General features: G+C 36.9%; 1 protein-coding gene across 1 annotated transcript in view; it reads left to right on the top strand.

The window, feature by feature from the left end:
• C6 (complement C6) overlaps nucleotides 1-21845 on the top strand; it is a 57492-nt gene that overhangs the window by 8168 nt on the left and 27479 nt on the right. The window contains exons 5-8 of the mRNA XM_087443038.1: nucleotides 3601-3742; nucleotides 9101-9239; nucleotides 11783-11983; nucleotides 16481-16721. Of these exons, the coding sequence (XP_087299164.1) occupies nucleotides 3601-3742; nucleotides 9101-9239; nucleotides 11783-11983; nucleotides 16481-16721 (723 nt within the window). The remainder of the gene's footprint in view (nucleotides 1-3600; nucleotides 3743-9100; nucleotides 9240-11782; nucleotides 11984-16480; nucleotides 16722-21845) is intronic.

The following is a 21845-nucleotide window of genomic DNA, read 5'->3' as shown; positions in this document are numbered from 1 at the left end:
CTACCATTTTGAGCAGTCTAAATCAGATTTCTGTAAATCTTTTCAGTAAAGGTCCAGATGGTAAATATTTTAGGCTTTGTAGGTCATACGGTCTATGTTGCAACTACTCAACTCTGGCGTTGTAGCATCAAAGCTGCCAGAGACAGAGTATAAACAAAGGAGCATGGCTGTGTTCCAATGGAATTTTATTTACAAAAATAGGCAGCAGGTCATAGTTCACCGGCCCATCGGCCAAAGTTCACCAACCTCTTATCTAAATAGTCAATTTGAAGTTAAAATAAAATTAGAGTTCGGATGAATAAAATCCATGTCATTTCTATGCACTCCGGAATACACTGAAAAGTAAAGTATTTATAACTAGGTAGGAGATCTCAGATCCCATAAAAAACTGACCCCAGACCTTGGATCTAATGTTTTTCTCCTCTTACTCCTTCCTTCCTGCCTTCAGCTTCGCCAGTCTTTTCTGAATGCCAGACAGGAATGCTCACGTCAGGGTTTTCCCCTCTGTGCCCCTCCAAACCTGAGATATTAGTGTGGGACGTGGGTAGGGAGATATACATCATGCCTACATGAGTAATGTCATGTCACAAGTTGACAAAAGAGGGAATATGAGAAAAATCTTGAAGGCAATAGCTGAGGGGAATTACAGACCTAAGCAATACATCTAGAATGTTAATATAAAGATTTAGAACTGAAACGCAGCTATTTGAAGCTTGAAGGATAGTTTTTAGAACAAATTACCAGGAAGAACTCCTTTTTTCAATAAATAAATAATCTATAAAATTTATTACAAAAGAGCTTTGTTTAGGCCAAAAATATACTTAAGTTTGAGAAGGCTTTAGATACATCCATGGGCCACCAATTCATAATGAGTGATTTCAGGAAAGTTAGCGGAGTAAGCACAGCTGATCTCTAGTTCATCAGCAATATGTCCACAGCAAGTGATAAAAAAAACTGAACCACTGAAATGCATCAGTAATGGTTGGTAAGCAGTGGCTACCCTGAGCTCTCTTAGTGACCCCTACCCTGCTGTCCAGATGCCTTCACCAGGAATCCCTAGATCTTACCAGGATCCAGCCACTAACTAGTTAATCCCAGGCACAGTGGTTGGCATCCATTCTCTTGGGTGGTGGCCTATGGCCATGGCCTATTGATTGTTAAGTGTTCCAATGAAGATGATATACTACTGTGCTCTCCTAAAAACAACCACTAACGTCACTCTCAAAGGGAACAAAAGGTTGGATGGATCATTGTTTGTCTTACTTAGGATGATGTTTGGCCTTCAATTAACAAAAAGCTCTCTATCCTAAAGTGTTTCCCTCTTCCATTTCCTCCCTCATGATTGTTGTTCAGGGTCCCCCAAGATTAAATATATTATTTTAATGTATACACAGATCTTTGAGAATTACTCATGAGATTAATCCTCATGCACTATGCCAACTGCTCTCTCAAAGTCTTAATTTTAAGCATAAAGACTAGAGAATTTGCCTCTGGTAATAAAAATAATATACCATTGCAGTAACACAAATCAGTTCAAATAAATAGGAAAACTCTGTACAGTTTCTAAATGGTTACATAGCTCCAGGTGTAAGTGTACATACGCATGTGCTGGCTGAAGAATGCTGCCTTCTGCAAATCCTGTACTATCCAAACTGCCCTTCCACTTCCCCATTCTTTCTTTGGTATAGGATATAATTATGGCTTACAATCTCTCTCCCCTGTACTTCCTATTCCATTGAGTTTCCATTAGCGTGGAAGCATTCTCAACTGTGTCCCTTTAGACCTATATCACTCCTGCCACACATTCATAAACATCACTCAAGAGATGTCCTCTTGCTTTTATCCCCATCCTTGCTAACAGGTCCTCTCCAACACCCCTAGAAGTACCAAATGGATATAATTTCTTGTATTCTAACATATCTAGTACCCTGCTCACAAAGCTAGGCTATTGAGAACTGCACCCTGCATGTGTATTCCTACCTCTACTGAAAATGGGATTTTTTTTTTTATGTAACCATATCAAAAATTAGCTTTTGCTCAAATTTGTAAGTGCCAGGTTCAAAACTTTTTAAAAATGTAATATTTGTTCTTTTTTATTCTTTATGAAAAGCATCTCTATTTCAAACTAAGTTACCCGTTCTGTTCTGCCCCCAAAAAAGCAAGCAAACAAAAAACTAGGAATGTGCGTTTTAAAACAGAGCATCTTTCACGTTATATCTTGGGACTGACAGAAATTCAATTCCCTCTGTATTTTCAGTCTTGTATGATTATGGTGCTCATAACTATAATTATTTATAATAATGGTCTGGATACAATGCAAGGTTTTAAATAATCAAAGGAGGACTTAATTACTTTCATTACAGTCTACTTACTTAGTGAAGATTGTTAACTAAAAGATATGAAACTAAGTGCTTTCTGGGGAATTCTCTATTAATAAAAACATTTTAATTCAACAGAATACCCAATTTCCCCAAGCACTTCAGTTGGTCAAAACAGTCATGCATAGCTGTAGTGAGATGCTGATCACAACTTAGAATAGTTAACCAGATAATCTTGAATAAAATATTTAATCATTGTCAGTGAGACCTGTACAAAATGGTACAGATGCCAGCACCCCTGTTTATAGGCAAGAAGCTGAGGGACAGGAAAGGGGCTGTCACTGTACATAATACATAAGGCATTTCAATTTCTGTAATGTATAGGTTTGCACTGATTCCACGAATCCTTATGAAATTCAGCAAGCTTAAAAAGGATGGGAATTATCTGAGTACATGGAGTTTGTTCTATTTTCTAAATTCACTCACTTAACCTGCTACCTAATGCTGTAGTACCAAGGCATTTAACTTGTCCAAAAAAAAAATTAAATACAGTAAATTCTACGTAGTAAAACAATTATTAACAGTAATTATATATAGTGAATATATACAATAAAAGATGTAGGAACTACGTATATTATACACAGATAAGCATGCGGTTTGATTTTGACAAATGGATATACCCATGTAAACAACCCCAAATATAGAAAATTTCCATAAAGCCAAAAAGTTCCTTCTTTCCTCTTTCCAGTTAATCCCTCTTCTTGCTCTTGAACATCAGATAAACGAATCACATGGCATGATTCTTATGTGTCTGGCTTCTTTCACTCAACGTAAAATTTTAGAGTCAGCCGTGGTATTATGTGTACCAGTGGCTGTGTGTGTGTGTGTCAAATTATAGTTTTTTGAATAAAAACAGTGACCTTGAGTCTGCTATCCTGGATCAAAGCAAAATTCTAAACCTACTGTTAGTTTTCTCCCCCAAAACATGATTTCTGCAGCAGGCTCACTGTAATGGGAATGGGATTCTAGAATTACTTCTCTTATTTAAGACAATCAGCCCAATGGGGACTAAATAATTCAATGGTGACTCTTGTAATCCTAAAAAATAAGGGAAAATATCAGTTTATCAGTGCATTTCCATATTTCCTAAATCTTTATCATAAATAATGAAAACTTGCCCCCAAGTTTCCTTTGAAATTTAAAGCACTCATATTTCAAATCAATAAATACTTTCCTAAGTGATCATTTACTGTCAATGTTGTTGTTTGCTTTTCTTGACTAGGCCGCTGCATTGCCAGAAAATTAGAATGCAATGGAGAAAATGACTGTGGAGACAATTCAGATGAAAGGAATTGTGGGAGACCAAAAGCGGTGTGCTCACGGAAGTATAATCCCATCCCTAGTGTACAGTTGATGGGCACTGGGTACGTAACATCTTTTTATCGTTTTGGGGAGTAAAGGCATCTCAGAACTAATGAGTTGGAAGCAGCGATGAAGCAATGAGACACGTCTTTGTCCATCTTCCTCATTATCCTCTTACTACACCCTCCAGCCCTGTCTCTGACACATGGCTACCAGGCTCAGGCAGCACGTGGCCAGGATCCTCACTCCTAGGGAATAAAAGAACTCAGCGTTTTCACACTTAGTTCATACAAGCAATGTTATAGGCCCTTCATGAATAGTGTCTCTTTTAATTCTCATATATCCTTCTGACAGCTCTGGAGTGGATCAGGGTAAACTGGTGGGATGCCAGCCAAGCTGGGAGGTGCCAGGGTGGATTCTTGGGACTAGGTCTTGAATGGGTGAGTAACCACTCAGAAATGTGCAGTTTCTCAGTGATAATGGAGGAAGAGGGTGTCAGAAAAGTATGCTTGTGAGTGTATTAAAAGTCAAAACAGGGCCAGCCCCATGGCTCAGCGGTTAAGTGTGCGTGCTCCGCTACTGGCGGCCCGGGTTCGGATCCTGGGCGCGCACCAACACACCACTTCTCCGGCCACGCTGAGGCCGCGTCCCACATACAGCAACTAGAAGGATGTGCAACTATGACATACAACTGTCTACTGGGGCTTTGGGGAAAAAAGGAGGAGGATTGGCAATAGATGTTAGCTCAGAGCCAGTCTTCCTCAGCAAAAAGAGGAGGATTAGCATGCGTGCTAGCTCGGGGCTGATCTTCCTCACACACACACAAAAACAGTCAAAACGCTAAAGAAGCAGAACCAGTATTCAGGTGTGACAGGCAAGCTCTGAGTTAGTAAAGGGAGACAAAGCCAGAAGGAAAGGAGTTAGAAACAGAAAAAAGAGGGCAATAAAAACCAATGGTGTGAAAAGGTAAGAGGGTAAGAGGTGACATGAACATGGCTAGTGTGTCCAAGCTTCCTCTCACATGCCTGTGTGATGCATGGGTACATCAGTACAGTTTAAAGGCAGAAGGTCAGCCCTGCATTGCCATCTGGTTCTACTCACTCAACTTACAAACCAGGAAACTGAGCCTCAGATAGCTTAATTAACCTGTCCAAGTCTACCAACCAGTAAATGGTAGAACCAAGATTCAAATCCAGACGTCAAAACCCAGGTTATTTCCACCATTTCATTATGGTTCACAACTATATCCACTTTAGAAATGGGAATATACTGGAAGAAACCTCGGTAGACCATGCAACCCTCTCAATCTTCAAATAGTGCTCAAAAGTTCTAATGCTCCTATTTTAGGTCATGAGGATATTGGAGATTTGGCAAAGGATTCTAAATTCATTAGACTGAGCCAATGTCTTAGGAAATTTTAGGAAATATAAGAGAAGTCACTGAACACAGGAGAACTAAGCCTTAGTTGGAAGCATAAAAAAAACATCAGTAAAGATAATTTCCTGTACTCTCCTGTTCCTGTGATAAAGAATTCTCTCTTCAATTTTTGGCCAGAAAGCAAATTGTTTGCTATAGGCTTTTATTGCTTTGTATTGGACTTAAATTTTTAAGTCTTTGCTTATGCTGCCACACTTGCATAATATGAAACCTTGAGGCACCGGAGACAAACAGCAGCAGTTGCAAACACAACCTCGTTGGATTAAAATAAAAACCAGAAGCTATTGAACCAAACTCAAGGACAGCAGTAAAATGGAACAGCCATTAGTCTGGAAGGAAGGGGAGCCAGATTCTAGACCTAGTTCTACATTAACTCACTACATCATAACCACGTTATTGAACGTCTCCGGGCTACAGTTTCCTTATTTGTATGTTGGATAACTACGAACTGATTTTAAGTTCTGCCCTAAGAATTCCTAATTAGAGTTGATTTCAATGAGAATGTTTCAAAAGCATCTTCTTATCAATGTGCAGAAGTGGTTTCCTTCTTTTTCTTCCTCCGAAAGAAAACCTCAGCCAAAAACTCCCACTGATAATCACGTTTTCTAATGTTCTGATTGATGAGGGGTGACGTTACAAACTCACCTCTTGCTCAGTTGGTCTAGACTCTAGAGTCGCAGATGGGGAAGACCACATGCTATGTGTACTTTGGCAGAAGGACCGTGTGGCCCTCTGCCAACCAGAGCTGTTGTCCCAAAGATTCTCAGAAATGAGCAAAACCTGCTGGTTCGAGGACAGCCAGTCCTCTGCTTGCCTCCCCAAGGACTGAGAGTTTTGAGAGCTGCTTACTGGAATCTCTTTCTAATCTGCTGGCCTTAGAATCTCTACCCCCTCTCCTACACATGTCTACCCACAAAAGATAGCCTCCTCGGTGGCTGTACCTCTTTTTAAATGGCATTTCTCCAAGAAAGAATTTAACAAGACATACCAACATCCCTACATTGCCAACATCAGTCACCAGGTCTTAAACCCGAAGCAAGAATCAGGCAATAATAGCATGCTCTTTGTTTTTTCTCAGGCTCAGCTAAGGTGCAAATGCATACACACACACACACACACACACACACACACACACAGATGTATACCTACATGCACACAAACACATATTTAGAAACATAATTTTTTGTTAAATTTGGAAAGTTACAAAATATGAAACATAATGTCAAATTAGATAAAAGCACTTTAGATACCTAAAATATTAAAGGCCATGATGTACTTGAAACACCAAAATATTTAAAGTCAATTTAAATATCACAGAGAGGAGGATAAAGAATAGAGCTGAAAGTTGCTGCATAGTTTACTTAACATCTAAAAGATTCCTCAAGCGTGCTCTGATAGGGCCACTTCCACGAAAATCCCATCTTCAGGCTCTCTGCAAGCAGCTGCTACCTTCACAGATTCCTTATGACCTGGGAGCCATTTCTCTCAAGCCTTTTCTTGTTTGTGGCAGACTCATAAGTACACAGCATAAGGCAGCATAAGGTCAACAGTTCTTTTTTTCCTCATTTATCCCTCTTAACTCAGAAAACAAAAATGAATGAGTCTTAAACACTTATGTCTATCATGCTAACTTAAGCAGTTGAGAAAGTTCTTCCCAGACCAGCTTCTCATACTTTTTCTCTCAAATACCCATTGATACAAATTCAAATATGGATGACAACATGGGGGCAAGCCCGGTGGTGTAGCGATTAAGTTCGCACACTCCTCTTTGGCAGCACGGGGTTTACAGGCCCAGCTGCCGGGCGTGGACTGACGCACCACTCATCAAGCCATGCTGTGGCGGCGTCCCATATACAAAATAGAGGAAGATGGGCACAGATGTTAGCTCGGGGTGAATCTTCCTCAGCAGAAAGAGGAGGATTGGCATTGGATGTTAGCTCAGAGCCAGTCTGCCTCACAAAAAAACAAAGAACAAAAAAACAAACATGGATGAGAACAAACCTTGATTTGTGCTTGCAGCCATCTGAGTATGAGACACATCTTACAGAACCCACAGGAGTCACTTCCTTTTATTAACAGCTTCATGGAGATACAATTCACACACCAGTTCTCCTCCCAGGCACCTCTTTCGCTCTCACACTACTATCACACTCGTGACACTTCCGGTACCAGATGTGTGGGGGTTTCCCCCACCAAGTGATTCCCTGTGACACCAGCTGCAGGTCCTACAATTTAACTCCAGGTAGATAGTGCCAGCCAGATCCCACAGGTTAAGGGCCCAGTCCCACAAGACTTCAGATGCCACTGTCAAGTCCAGGTTGTCACCTGTGCTTCTGACACGCCAGAGGTTCCCACAAACCCCTCCTTGGGTTTAATTTGCTAGAGTGGCTCACAGAACTCATTAAAACAGTTTCCTTACTGTTCACGTGTTTATTATAAAAGGATATGATAAAAGATACAGATGAATATCCTGATAGAAGAGATGAGTGGGGCAAAATATGCGGGAAGGGGCACGAAGCTTCCATGCCCTCTCCCGGAGCACTACTCTCCCAGCGCCTCCATGTATTCACCAACCCAGAAGCTCTCTGAACCCAGTACATTTGGGGTTTTTATGGAGGCTTCATCATGTAGGCCTGATAGATACTTTACTCCATTAAACCCCCTTCTCTGGAGAAGGGAGGGTGGGGCTGAAAAATCTAAGCTTCAGGGCCTGACCTGGTGGCATAGTGGTTAAATTCATGTGTTCCACTTCTGTGGCCCGGGGTTCACGGGTTCAGATCCCAGGCATGGACCTACACAATGCTCCTCAAGCCATGCTGTGGTGGTGTCCCATACACAAAATAGACGAAAATTGGCACAGATTTTAGCTTAGGGCCAATCTTCCTCACCAAAAAAAAAAAAAAGTCCAAGCTTCAGTCAAGGCTTAGTCTTTCTGGTGACCCACCCCCATCCAGGGGCCCACCAAGAGTCACCTCATTAGAACAAAAGACGCTGCTTTCACCCAGGAAATTCCAAGGGATTTAGGTGCCCTGTGTCAGGAACCAGGGTCAAAGACCAAATATTACAACAGAAGATGCTCCTAGTGCTCTTCTCACTTAGGAAATCAAAAGAATTTTAGGAGCTCTGTGCCAGGAACTGGAGGCAAAAACCAATATATATATTTTCTATTATCTCATCATATGTAATCCAGTATTACCAAACTTTTTGACACAAAACTTCCTTTTTTCACAGAATAAAAGTTAATATCTATAAGAATTTGGAAAACTATTTGCACCCTGGATAAATTTTTCATCTACCACAAAACAATCTCTTAAATACTTGATTGGTGCTCAACTAATTAATCTCTACGTGCTTCAACTTCCTTATTTGTAAAAAGGTGTAATAATTATATCTATATCACAAGGATATAATGAATATTAAATAAATATAATATAAATATTAAATATAGGCCAAACAGTGCTTGACTTATAGTAACTAGTATATAAGCATCTGCTAAATAAATTTTAAATATTATTACAGTTACTAATGAAACAATAATAATATTATTACAATTCTATTAAAATATTGCTATTACTATTTCATTATTAGCTCTCTATAAGAATTCCTTTATTGTATCATACTGAAGGAAGTGGACTCGGAATGGCATTAATTATGTAATAATTTATTTCATAATCTGCTTCCAGAGTTTGCACTGGTTTTGTAAGTCATGAAATAATTATAAACCCAAATTTTATTTCATGTTGAAAGCCCACAACAATTTAGTCAGTGGCATAAGGAGAACCTAACAGAGCCAGAAGAGCTGAGTTTTGGCTTCCAGCCCTTTCTGGATGCTTCACTATAGCCTAGAAAAAAAATGAGCTTTCCTTCAAGTCATTTGTCATGAGTCAAAAATGTCTGAAAGAAGAATTTCTTTCATATAAGTAAGGTAAATTTTAAAGATTGCTCTACATCTATTGAATTCTTGAAAATTACTTTGTTTCTAGGTTTCATTTTCTGGCAGGAGAGCCCAGAGGAGAAGTCCTTGATAACTCTTTCACTGGAGGAATATGTAAAACTGTCAAAAGCAGTAAAGCAAGTAATCCATACCGAGTTCCGGCCAATCTGGAAAATGTCAACTTCGAGGTATGACAGCCTATCATGGCAGCACTCCAATGCCAATGGTGATTATAAGCTAAATTTCCAATGAAAACTTAGTGATAAATGAAGGGGCAGAAAAAAAACATAACGAAGATGTTCTATCACCTATTATGTGTTGGTGTTTAATCCTTCCACAACCCAATGAGGTGAGTGTTATTATCATCAATTTACAGATGAAAAAACTACAGTCACTAAATTGCCCAAAGTCAAATAGCTGGTGGTGAGTAGTGGATTAGAGATTCAAGTCCAGGTTTCCCAAACTCCAGAGTCCATGCCTTCTTCAGTGAACATACAGCTGTAACATATCCCCACAGATAAATGGTTTGATTTATTCAGAATTTTCTCCCACCATAGCTAGTTCTTTCAGGTAACCAGAAAATTTAGACAGAAAAGAGTGCGTGGCTTCTAAAAAAATCAAGATGAATCTAAGTATAATGGGGGTAGCTCTGCATAACTTCTTTCCCATTTTATTAGTTGGTTTGGTTTTCTGTTTGTTTGCATAAGTGGCAACGAGCAGCATCCCACCTACTCCCAGAATCTAGCCCAGTGCCTTACACATGATGAGTGCTCCATACTTGTTGAACTAAGTAAACAATCTATTTCATTTAATTTATGGTGAGAGAAACAGGCAAGACATGATTTTAATGATAACATACATGCATAAAAATCTGACATGCTGGAGAGGATTTCAGAATGTCTAATCATTTCTGAGACCATTTTTATGGATAGTATAGGTTCAGAAAAAGTCATTTAATATTTCGTTTAAAAAACTTTTATACATATAAACTACAGGCATTTTCCAATTTGATAAACTCAATCTAAAGCCATCTCACATGTATCTTAATGAGTGTGGGGAATGTCCTTGGGGTCCAACTGCCAAATTCAAACACCTTTTGGAAGACTTACCCTGAGAAATCCCATCTCAGCCTGGAGGTAGAATTGACAAGCGTCACAAGGGACTTCTGACCAGGTAAAGAAACTACCCTCTATCTCCCCACAGATCCAGAAGATTCTGACCCCAGGGGCCACCAACACCTAGAGAGGTGGAAGAGGTCTTGCTGGTGTCCTGAATAGGAACTCAGAAGATACTTTTATCCAAAGAAACAATAAAATCGGAAATTCTGTCAATGATGGAACTACTCTTAAGATGTATTGTATTGAATAGGCTTTGTGGACAGAGCTAAAACCCAAACATTTACATATAATATTGTAATGTTGGAGGATGCGTTCTAGCTCCTAAACAACCAATTGATAAGCTTACTTTCAAAATACAATAATTTCCAAAAAAATATGCTGCCTATCTTCTCAGCAAGCATCTACTTCTTACAGTTTTACAAGTAACAGATTTTCTCTGAATTTCTGCCCGGGATACTCAAGTCCCTTTCCTTACATGGTAATATGTTTTTCTTTAGACTGACATAGTTTCTCATGTAAGAGCTAATTTATAAAACAAAGTATTTGTAGTCTGACTTCTGTAGAGAAATGCCAGCGACTATATTTAAACACGATTGTATTGCTTCGTTGTCAACTGAAGAGCTTCGTTTGTGGACATTTTAAACACTAACTAGCATGCACTGCAATATCTGAAGGTAACATTGAACTTCGGGCCATATTTTACCGTTGAGCCACACTCTTTTGCAGCTGGGTTATTTTGTCTTTCCTTGACTGATTGTGCAAGCTATTTCATTGTGATGTGTGGTTTGCCTCACAGTGTATTTTAATACTGAATATTTTAAAACAAGAAGAGATTTTTCCATTGCAAACCAGACAAGTATCTTTAACATAAAGAAATACTCTTCGGTCAATCCACTTTGTGACTTAAAAATCATCCATTGTTCTCTTCTTTCCAATATAACCATAACAGGGATTTAACTTGTACTTGGAAAATACCCTGCTCCACTCACAGCTCAAGTCAAGTCCCACTGGCTTTTTCTCTTCTTCCCAGACCAAGTCAGTGAAGACTGATAACCCCCCACCAGGCAGAACCAATCTATTATTTGTCCTCTGCCTTGCAGACATGGCGAGTAGAGTGCTGATGCCCAACACTGAATAAGGCTAAGGGGATGGGGATAGAACCAGAGCAGGGTAGACATGATTTGCCCTCCCCTTTTCTAGGCCTCAATTTTCTGAAAGATACGTTAAGCTAAACTGCAAACTGCATTAAATTCATAGGCAGACTGAAAATAGTCCTCATTGCTTATCACCTCATTAACTCACAGTTTAGAAGTCATTTCCTTGAGCAAGCCTTTCCTGGTATTGCCTCTCTGGGTTTTATATATTTGTGGCAATCCCATTGGCAGCACAACACTGTCCACATTGAATTAAGTGTCTGTGATTGTTTTTCTTCCTAATTAAACTATTGACTCCCCGAAGTCAAGAACTAACATTATTCCTTGTTCTCTAGCAAGATGAGTCCTCAGCAAATATTTATTGAATGCATAAAAGAAAGAATGGTCATGGCATTAGATCTTCACAGTAGCTCTAGTATTCTCTAAGTTATGTTTTATTTCATATGGATTTTTCTCCAGGTACAAACTGAAGAAGATGATTTGGAAACAGATTTCTACAAGGATCTAATTCCTCCTGGAAAGAATGAAAATCAACAAGGCTTAGCTTTGGGCGTACAGGACAGCAATAGTTATGCACCAATTTTTTATTCCTCAAACAAAAGTCAAATCTCCACCCATAATTCTGCCTTCAAGCAAGCTATTCAAGCCTCCCACAAAAAGGTAACAAAATGGTTCTTGATCTTTTTATTCTTTCCTGGAAATTAATACCAATACCAGCAATCATGCAATGAGAAGAGGAGAGTTTTCATATCAACTCAGTAAGATTTCTAAAAACAGATTTAAATAGTATTACTTTTTTTTGTTGTTATATCCCACTTCAGAAGTTATAGAGGATACATGTATGATGATGCATCCTTTTTGCATGTGTTTCGCTCTGTTTATGATTGTGTTTTCTTTACAGTAACTTTTTGTTGTCTTATTCCTTTAACTGTATTTCTTATAAACTACATGTAACAGAATTTTGCTTTTTTAGTGTAACAGTCTCGGGCCTTTGCTGGGGAAATTCAGCCAACTTACATTTAGTATACTCACTGAAATACTTGATCGTATGTCTTCCACCTTTAATTTTTCTTACTCATTTCACTTTGTTGCTATTTCTTGTTTCTTTAGTTTTGCCACCTTTGTCACCTCCTTTTTATCTTTTTGGTCATTTTGGAAGTTTCTACTAAACTTTAAAATTCCGCTTGTAGTAACCTTTCTCTAGTTAACAAGCATAATTAAACTTACGTTTTTGTTCTGTCACATGAAGTTATACCTATAGCCCCTGAAAAGTTGTTTTACTTACCTATTCCCCACCTCCCATCCTCACTGTCTCCTTAAGAACACATTTACTTCTCTACTCCCTATCATCACAGGCCTCCAAAACCTCAGTTTTATTGAGATAGTTCAAAACCTTTGTGTTCCAAGCTATGTGTAGGGATTGTTTTGTATTTATATTTATGTTATATATGTTCATTTGTATTTTATTATGACTCTTGTCTTCATTTAAAGATTCTTCATATAACGTACAAATTTGACGTACATAACCTGTATTTTATATTTGTGCTATATTTTATATATATATTTATGTGTGTGTGCAGATATATGTATATCCCATTTACTCCTCACCATTTCCTCTTCTCTCATCTTCCCTTTTTTGATATCCTTGTTCTCATTCAATTGTCATATTTTTAGTATTTTCCTCAGGTAGGGTACATGCAACATATATTTCCTAAATCTTTATATATCTAAAAATGCCTACCTTTTCCCTGAGCAAGGAAGATAAAGAATATCTTGGTTGGATGTAGGAATCTTGGACCATAGTCTTCTTCTCTTGATAGTGGGTAGATGTTATTCCACTGTCTTCTAATTTCCATTGTTGCATAGGAAAAATCACATGCTGAGCTTATTTTCTTTATTTTGTTCTCTCTGTCTGGAAATTTATAATTTTTTATGCTTAGAATTTAGGTTATATCTAAGTATTGGACTTTTCCTATTAATCTTGCCAGGAACTTATGAAATGCTTTCAATATGTAAAGATACGTCTTCATCCATTAATCTTTCTTCATCTTTTCCTTTTTCTCCTATTCTTTGCATGTTAAACCTTCTGGATATGTCTTCCAACTCTTAAATGGTTTAGAGGATAGACTTCTATTTGACATTTTTAACCATTTACAAGTGTCTTTTAAAATAGTATCTGTTCCTCACTAGAAGCACCACTCTAAGTAGTATTTGTTAGTTCCAAAGAGACGAATGGGGAGAGTGAGCCACAAATCATAGAACCTGAGGAGGGAGGTGAAAAGAATAGACAGAGGTACCAACACTCACACCAATAGGACCAGCTCCTGGAGGCCACCAATTTATGCTCCTCCTGCCTTAACTATAGTGCCCCTCAGATCTTTATTAATCTATTCATACACTTATATGAATATAAGCCCTTATTGCACTTTATAGATAAATTTCCTGAGCATTTCATTTATCTTCAAAAGAACACTACAAGGTAATCAGAGTAGATATTTTTAACGCCATTTTGCAGATGAATAAATTGAAGTCCATATATTTGTTTTGATTCATTTATCAAATACCAAGCATGTGTCAGACACTACACTAAAGTTGAAGAAGCTAAGTGGCTTCCGTGATTTTACAGTGAGTAAATGCCAGAGTTGGGAATTGAAATCAGTATGTCTGATTTTTGTCCACTATTCTTATTTACATTTTATTCTATTTGCTTATTCATTCATACATTTATTCATAATTTCAACAAACTGTGGAAAGAGTACAGCTCTGGTGATAGGAACGTGTAAAAAAAAGAGAGAATAAAAGAAATTCCTTTTATAACATAGATTGTTAGTTCAGTTTTAAATGGGCCATATAGTGTACCTCAAATTTACCAAATTATATTCTTAAGACAAGTTAGTGTCAGAATTACTAGGAAGTAAAAATACACACCCCAGGCCCTTCCCTTACTTTACTGAATCAGAATATGTGGGGTTGGGCATGTGATTCTGGCTTTTATTTTTAAGTCCCCCAGCTCACTCTGATGTCATATCCAGGATTGGAAATAAATGCCTAAAAATATAGTCAAAGATGGGGAGGGAAATGGAGATGTTGAAAGAGACATATATATCAGTCTCGACATTAAGATTTGCTTCACAGAATTGGTTTATAAATGTTTCAAACATGTTAGAGAACATCTGTAAAACCTTTATCTGTAGGTAAACAGCTGTTATTTGATCCTCTAATGGTCTGCCCTAAGGTGGAAATATTTCGGGCTATTCACAGTATCAGGTTGGACCCTATGAAACTGCTGATAGTCAACAATTTTTGACTTACAAAATTGTCAACTTCATACGGTTCAACCCAAGATCTTTGATTAGATCTGAACAGAATAAGGAAATCTCAGGTTAAATAGAAAATGCTACTGCAACCTTAAGTCTTCAAATAGTGAAAACAAGGTACCACAAATTTGAAAATTAATCCAAGGCCTTCAGTGGAGCTTAATGCTTTATTTATTTATTTTGTCAGTCATAGATCTGATTAAACATTTGTTGGAGAAAATGCCAGTTATTGCAGTAAGATGCAGTGCCTTTCTGAATTACTTTCCAAAACTGAACCCACAAAAAGATGGTGAAAATAAAGCAAGATCTCAAAAAATGTTGAAATAGATCATACGTGGTTAATAATCTACTGTCACATAATTTTTTAGTCTAAAATAGCCACTTTCAGCCATCAGGCGCTGGCAAGTGGAACACTGTGGAGGGGTTATGCTAAGTTGAGTTACCCAAATTTCACTTGTATTTTTCCACAATTTAGTTTTTAAAGCAACCTGGAAATTTTGAACTGCCCGTTTTAACATCCATATCTGAACAGGTATTTCAGATACTCAGGGAGTGAGTGTGATTCTTACTAAAAGTACAACACCCCTCCAACTTTTGAAAGACATGGTTCTATAAAAAAAAATTGAAGTATTAAACTTAAAAATAGAATTAATGGACATTTACTAAAATGTAAGCTGGGCAAAGACACGAACTTTGCGTTGTTCACGTCTGCGTCCACAGCATCTGAGATAGCGGAGCAGTAAATGTATTGAAGGCAAGAAGGTAGGAAGGAGGGAAGGAGTGGGAGGAGGAAGAAAGAAAGGAAAAGAGAGAGGGCAGAGGATAAATTATGACTTTTTCAAATCTGTGATTATTTTTTTCTTTTGTGTTAGCAGTCATTTTGTGCCATCATTAAAACATACAGGAAGATGGCTGTTTAACAATTTACTGCTACAATAAAATTCTTTTGCTAAAATATGCTCCTCTCTCTGTTACTATTACTCAAACACTACAATTTGCAAAAATTGAGATATCAGATAAAGTATATAGAATTTAAAAAAAAGAATAGTATACATGAATGCACTCATAAAACTCAGTGGCTAGGTAGAAGGGCAATCAAGGGAATGAGATTTTCAGCATGATACCAACCACCTAATCCTAAATTAACCTGACATAACAAGAAACGATTAATAAAAAAAAAAATTTTAAACAAATATTTCTGCTTATGAGTGGAAGAGAGAATATAAATAATTTTGGTTAATTTTACCCCCTAAGTAATTTAGAATCATAACATTTTGGAATTGAAGGGGTTTGAAACATCACCTGGTGCACAGACCTCGTCTGTGCATCAGGAGACACTTCACAGACAACAGAGGCCTTGAGAATTTAAACGCTGTTTCCCAGTTAGTGACAAAGTTGTGACTTGAAACTCAGTTGCACAACTTCCCACTGAAAAATTACACAATTGTTTTTCAATTAATTGCATTAGCAAGGCCTTCTAAATAAAAATTCAGTAAGAATGCAGCCATGATTGACAATCAAGAGAGAAAGATGTACTTTTCTGACAATTGATCTCTTTCCCATAGAATAACCTATGCCTCAGTCACAGTTTACGTTGTCGACATAATCTTGTCTAACACTTTGAAAGAACATCTCAGGGAAAGGTACTGGAAAATAAAATGAAAATTATAATTTTGTATGCGAGAACATGCTATTGAGAGTTAACATTGTTGTAATACTGTAGTTGGAAGGAAGCTAATGATAAATAGATGACATTTAAACGCTTGATACCTCAAGCTTTCATTACCTTGAATCATCTTGTTTTTTTTTTTTTTTTACTGTTTTTTCCTTTTCCATTTAGGATTCTAATTTTATTAGGATCCATAAAGTGATGAAAGTCTCAAACTTCACAATGAAAACTAAAGATCTGCAGCTTTCTGATGTCTTTTTGAAAGCACTTAACCATCTGCCTCTAGAATACAACTCTGCTTTGTATGGCCGGGTATTTGATGACTTCGGGACTCACTATTTCACCTTTGGCTCCCTGGGGGGCGTGTATGACCTCCTCTATCAGTATAGCAGTGAGGAACTAAGGAACTCAGGTATGCTTTCTTCTGCCCTCATTGATTTTAACTGATATGATAGCATGCAATATGTTTTTCACTTACCCTATCATTTTAATTCTTCTTCTTTATTGGCTTTCTTTTGACTCTGCTTTATTTCCAGAATAATATGAAGAACAACCAAAAAGTACACACTCAAGTAAATAAAATAAAAATAGAAAATTAGGACCAAAAATAAGGGAAAATAAGTATGCTTAACCTCTTTGACTGGGCATCAGATTTGGTCTCTGAATTTCCTGACATCTAAGAACATCATAAGCTACACAGCAGTGGTAACTGAAAAAGAGAAATGCATGCCATTAGCTAAAGAAAAACAAAATCTGTCCTGGAACTGAATTCTAAAAGATAATTTACTTATAGTATTTTTATAAGAGATAATCATTTTCTAGAACAATAATTATAGCAAATTCACTAGCATTCTTTTTCTTTTAATGAGTTTAACTAAAAGCCAGGGGCATAAGATGAAAGAACAATTAAGGACTTGAGACTAAGTTAATGTCGGCCAGATATACACCTACGTTGATAAAACTTGAAACCAGATGAGAAGCACTTTTATTTGAGGAAAGGTTGCAACTTTATATCTTGGGATATAATCAGTGATATTTTTCTCCTTACATATAAAATAATATAAACCTTGGTTTATAAATAAATCTTGGTTTCTTAAGTATTATCTTAAATTGCCAATATTAATGGTTATTGCAGCTTAAGCAACTTTGGATAAATTTGTTTTCAGATTCTTGTGTGAAATGACACAGGGTCTTTGTGATGATTCTATTGTGTCTCTTGAGAACATGGTTAGGAAACCATATGGTAACCAGAAGTCAACTGGCCAATTCCCCCAAATAAATCAGATTTCTTGATCATGTAAGTTTCATACAAAAGAAACCAGGAATTTATTTAAAAAGACAACATTAGGCCAACCCTGGGGTCAGTGGAGTGTCAGTCCCTCTGCTCTTAAATCTCATTATGGCGATTAGTAATGCTTAATGTGGCTGCCCTGAGTCCATCCAAACATTAAGTGATCAGAAGTCCCTCATGATCTGCTTCCTAAGGGGGGAAATGGGATAAATGTCTTTGAGAAGGACTGCCAGTAAGAGGGTGACTATTAAAAAAATTTTACCTGAAAGAGTTACTGAAATCTGAAAGATTTGTGCTGTGGTAGGCTTTCCACGCTCCTGTTACTTATGTTTCATTTCAGTTGCCTTTTCCACTGGAGCAACATTTACCTGGTGAACTTGATGTCTTCTGCCACTGAGAGTAGCTTAACTATTAATGCTGAGCAAAAATGGTTGAGGGAAGTCTCTGGCCCTTGACTTGGTTTCATCTCACCCTTGGGATGAAATTATTTTGGTCACTGCTGCTATAGCCCAGAGAATAATTTCTCACTTGATGAGCTATACTCATCATGCATTCAAAGCAAAGCTTCTAAAGGCTTAGAAGTCAGGTCAGTTAAATAACTATGTGAATCTTTAATCAACCATCCAGCATTTTAATAGTTGAAGCCCCATAAGCAAAATGAAAAAGGATGAGCTATACTTTCCTACTGAAACATTCTTACCTTCCATCTCTTTCTCCATAAATAGAGGTAGACACTGACAAACAGATATTCATAAGAAGAGAAAGAAAGGGAGTTTGAGATGTGATAGGAAACTGGAAATATATAACCATGCATAGCTAGGTACACATGCATACACTCATGCACACACACTATATATAGTATTTGTAGTGCATATATATATATGTATATTCAATATATTCAATAAAACGTATTCTTACATTCAATATTCTTATATGTAATATATATTCTTATATATGTATGATCTAATATATATATATTCCTCTGAGTCACAATAATAATATTGGTACATAATTTTAGTTGTGGTTGAGATGAAGCATACTCACACAGAAACAAATCTTAATAAACTGGAATTCTCCAGTGGGTATGCTTACCTGTTTTTGCCCACTCTCTAGATGAAGACACATTCTGGCCTCCTCCCTTTTCTCTTTCTATTCCTTCTCCCTTTACCTAGCCATAACATGGAACTAGAGTACAGGTTTAGTTTTTGTTCACTTCATTCAATAAGAATTATTATCCCTTATCATTAATTTCAAAAAACAATGACTTGAATATTTCATAATACTTTTTCTCCCTCAAGAAGAATGAAACAAAATTAAATTGCATTTTATTTGCATCTCTTGATTTCGTCCTTTGTTGTTCAGTGTACCATAGTCAATTTAAAACATTGAATAAAAGTTGACATTGCTTCAGTGTGCAAGGTGAAAAGAATTTTGGGAATACAGGGAAAAGATTAAACAATTAAAATAGCATAATATGCAACATGATAATTTTCAACTCCTTTTGTTGGGAAGTCATTTTCTGCTCTGAATTGGAGAAGAAAAATTATTCACCCATTATTTATCAGTATGACATTTTTGACTCACGCTGTTGACCTTTGCACAGTCAGAGTAGCTGAGGAAATTTCCAAAATACTCATCCGTGTGCTGCATCAGAGGGACACTCAGGTTTGAGAGGCCAAGTGCTTCAGCATCAAGCAACTCCTTCATCAACATGGATAGAGGTCAGTCAGCAAGCTACAGGACATACAGTATTGCAGGGAATAACAGGCTTGTACAGAAATTCACTGACAAAGCCGTGACATTTTATTTATTTATTTATTTATTTATTTATTTATTTATTTATTTATTTTTAAAGAAAAAAATCAATGCTTTTTATTTTCATCAAAGTTGTTGATGGCTTGATCAAACAAGTAAACTAAAACATAATTTCAATTCATAATAGCATTTACTAAACAACTAGAAATATATGTCGTCATCATTCATCAACTGTATTGCATTTAGGATCCCATTATTGTTACTTAATTGGAAGTACTATAGGTCAACTTGCAGAAGAGAAATAAAAATAATATCAGCTCTTTCCCATGTGGCAACCTTCACAGTTCTTTGCCACTTGTTATGAATATTTAAAATCAAGTTCAATAGTTTATTAGATTATCCATGAAAAACAAAAGTGTGCCTTGAGGGGTGGTTCTAATTCTATTTTGCTAGCATTAGCTCTTCTCATCTCTTCCAATGAGCAGTTCCAATTTTATGCTTTCCAGGCATACTCATAGAGTCATCTAATCCAATATCTCTCCAACATAGGAATACCACCCACAATATCACAATATGTCTGATCTTGGCTTGAACAAACCCAGTGATAGAGAGCTAACTACTGCACAAGAAAGGCCACTCCATTTTTGGAAATTTATAATGTTTAGAAATATTATTGGATTATAAGACCACCTTTGTATTCTCAAGATTGAACTATCTATCTATCTATCTATCTATCTATCGATCTATCGATCTATCGATCTATAAAATAAATGAGTTGAAATCATAGGGAGGCAGATTTTGGTCTCATTCACTCACTCACTAAATTAATATATATATATAAAACACACATATATTATTATATATAGTCTAATTGATTGATTGATTAATAATTGTTAATTAATATTAATATACGTAATTATAATTTTGAAAGTGAATGAATGAATAGATGAATGAGACCAAAATCTGTCTCCCTATGATGTCAACCCGTTTAGTTTTTTTTTTTTCCCATTCTGGAGCTATATAACTAATTCTCTTTCTCCTATTTGACGATGATTTAAATATTTGAAGATAATTACAGTTAGTCCTAAGTCTTCTCTTCGCCAAGTAAAAGTTGACAGTTCCAATGGGGAAGAATGAATTATGTTCCTCTCCTCTCTGGGGTAGAGATAAAAGTGTAAAATAGTAATCAAATTATCAGCCATTGTTAATCTGTTAATGTATTGCTGTGGAGAATACAGCTTGGACCTGTGGCTAAAATGCTTTTTGACTTTTTTCCTCTCATATATAGGCCTTGGGATCCACATGTCAGACTGCTTGGATCTGCAGAGCATCCAGCTAGCCATATCTTGGCCTATATTCCAACAAACCTAATATTGATTTGGGCAGCCACATTAACACAGTGCCGTACATAAATGAGGCTAGTGAAAGCCATACGCTCCTTGTCTCACCAATGAAATAAGCTACTTCCCATCCCATGGAAAAGATCTAGTGAAAGGTGGCGGGATGGCAACAAAAGCCTCCTACTAAAAGTTTCTAATATGACATGTTTTTTAGATCTTTCGCTATCTGAATTACCTTCTCTAGAAATTCTACTTAGTTAACATCTTTTTTTAAATGTAGCTTCCAAATTTGAGCACAATTTTCCAGATATGATTCAATTGTTAAGAAATAGAGAGGTATTACTTCTTCTGGTGAAAAGACTATATTTCCCTTCATTCCATCTAAATTTGTATTAGCACTTTTGTTAGTTATTAAAAATCTTTTACTCATAAAGATTAAAGCCAATAAAGCCTATTCTCTATAAGAACAGGTCATAAACCAGTTCTCCAACATATTATTTCATCTTGTGGTAAAAAAACACAACATAAAATTTACCGTCTTAACCATTTTTAAGTGTACAATACAGTAGTGTTAATTATATGCACATTGTTGAGCAACAGACCTCTAGACCTTTTTCATCTTGCAAAACTGAAACCCTGAACCCACTGAACAACTCCTCCTTTCCTCCTCCCCCAGCCCCTGGCAACCACCATTCTACTTTCTTTTTTTTATTATTATTTATTTATTTTTTTTTTTGTTTGTTTATTGCAGTAACATTGGTTTATAACATTGTGTAAATTTCAGGTGTACATCCTTATACTTCTATTTCTGCCTAGATTACATCATGTTCACCACCCAAATACTAATTACAACCCATCACCACACACATGTGCCACGTTATCCCTTTCACCGTCCTCCCTCCCCCCTTCCCCTCTGGTAACCACCAATCCAATCTCTGTCTCTATGTGTTTGTTTATTGTTGTTATTATCTACTACTTAATGAAGGAAATCATACGGTATTTGACCTTCTCCCTCTGACTTATTTCACTTTGCATAATACCCTCAGTGTCCATCCATGTTGAGCCGTGACATTTTAATCACTGCATGACCAATGCCATGGCTCAAAAGAGGGATTCATCATTCAAATCATCAAGGAATTTTATACAACCC

Source organism: Ceratotherium simum, chromosome 18, assembly GCF_057802395.1.
Source record: "Ceratotherium simum simum isolate JZ-2026a chromosome 18, ASM5780239v1, whole genome shotgun sequence".
NCBI lineage: Eukaryota > Metazoa > Chordata > Mammalia > Perissodactyla > Rhinocerotidae > Ceratotherium > Ceratotherium simum.
The sequence above is the reverse complement of the archived record's forward strand: the minus strand, read 5'-3'. Positions and strand labels throughout refer to the sequence as shown.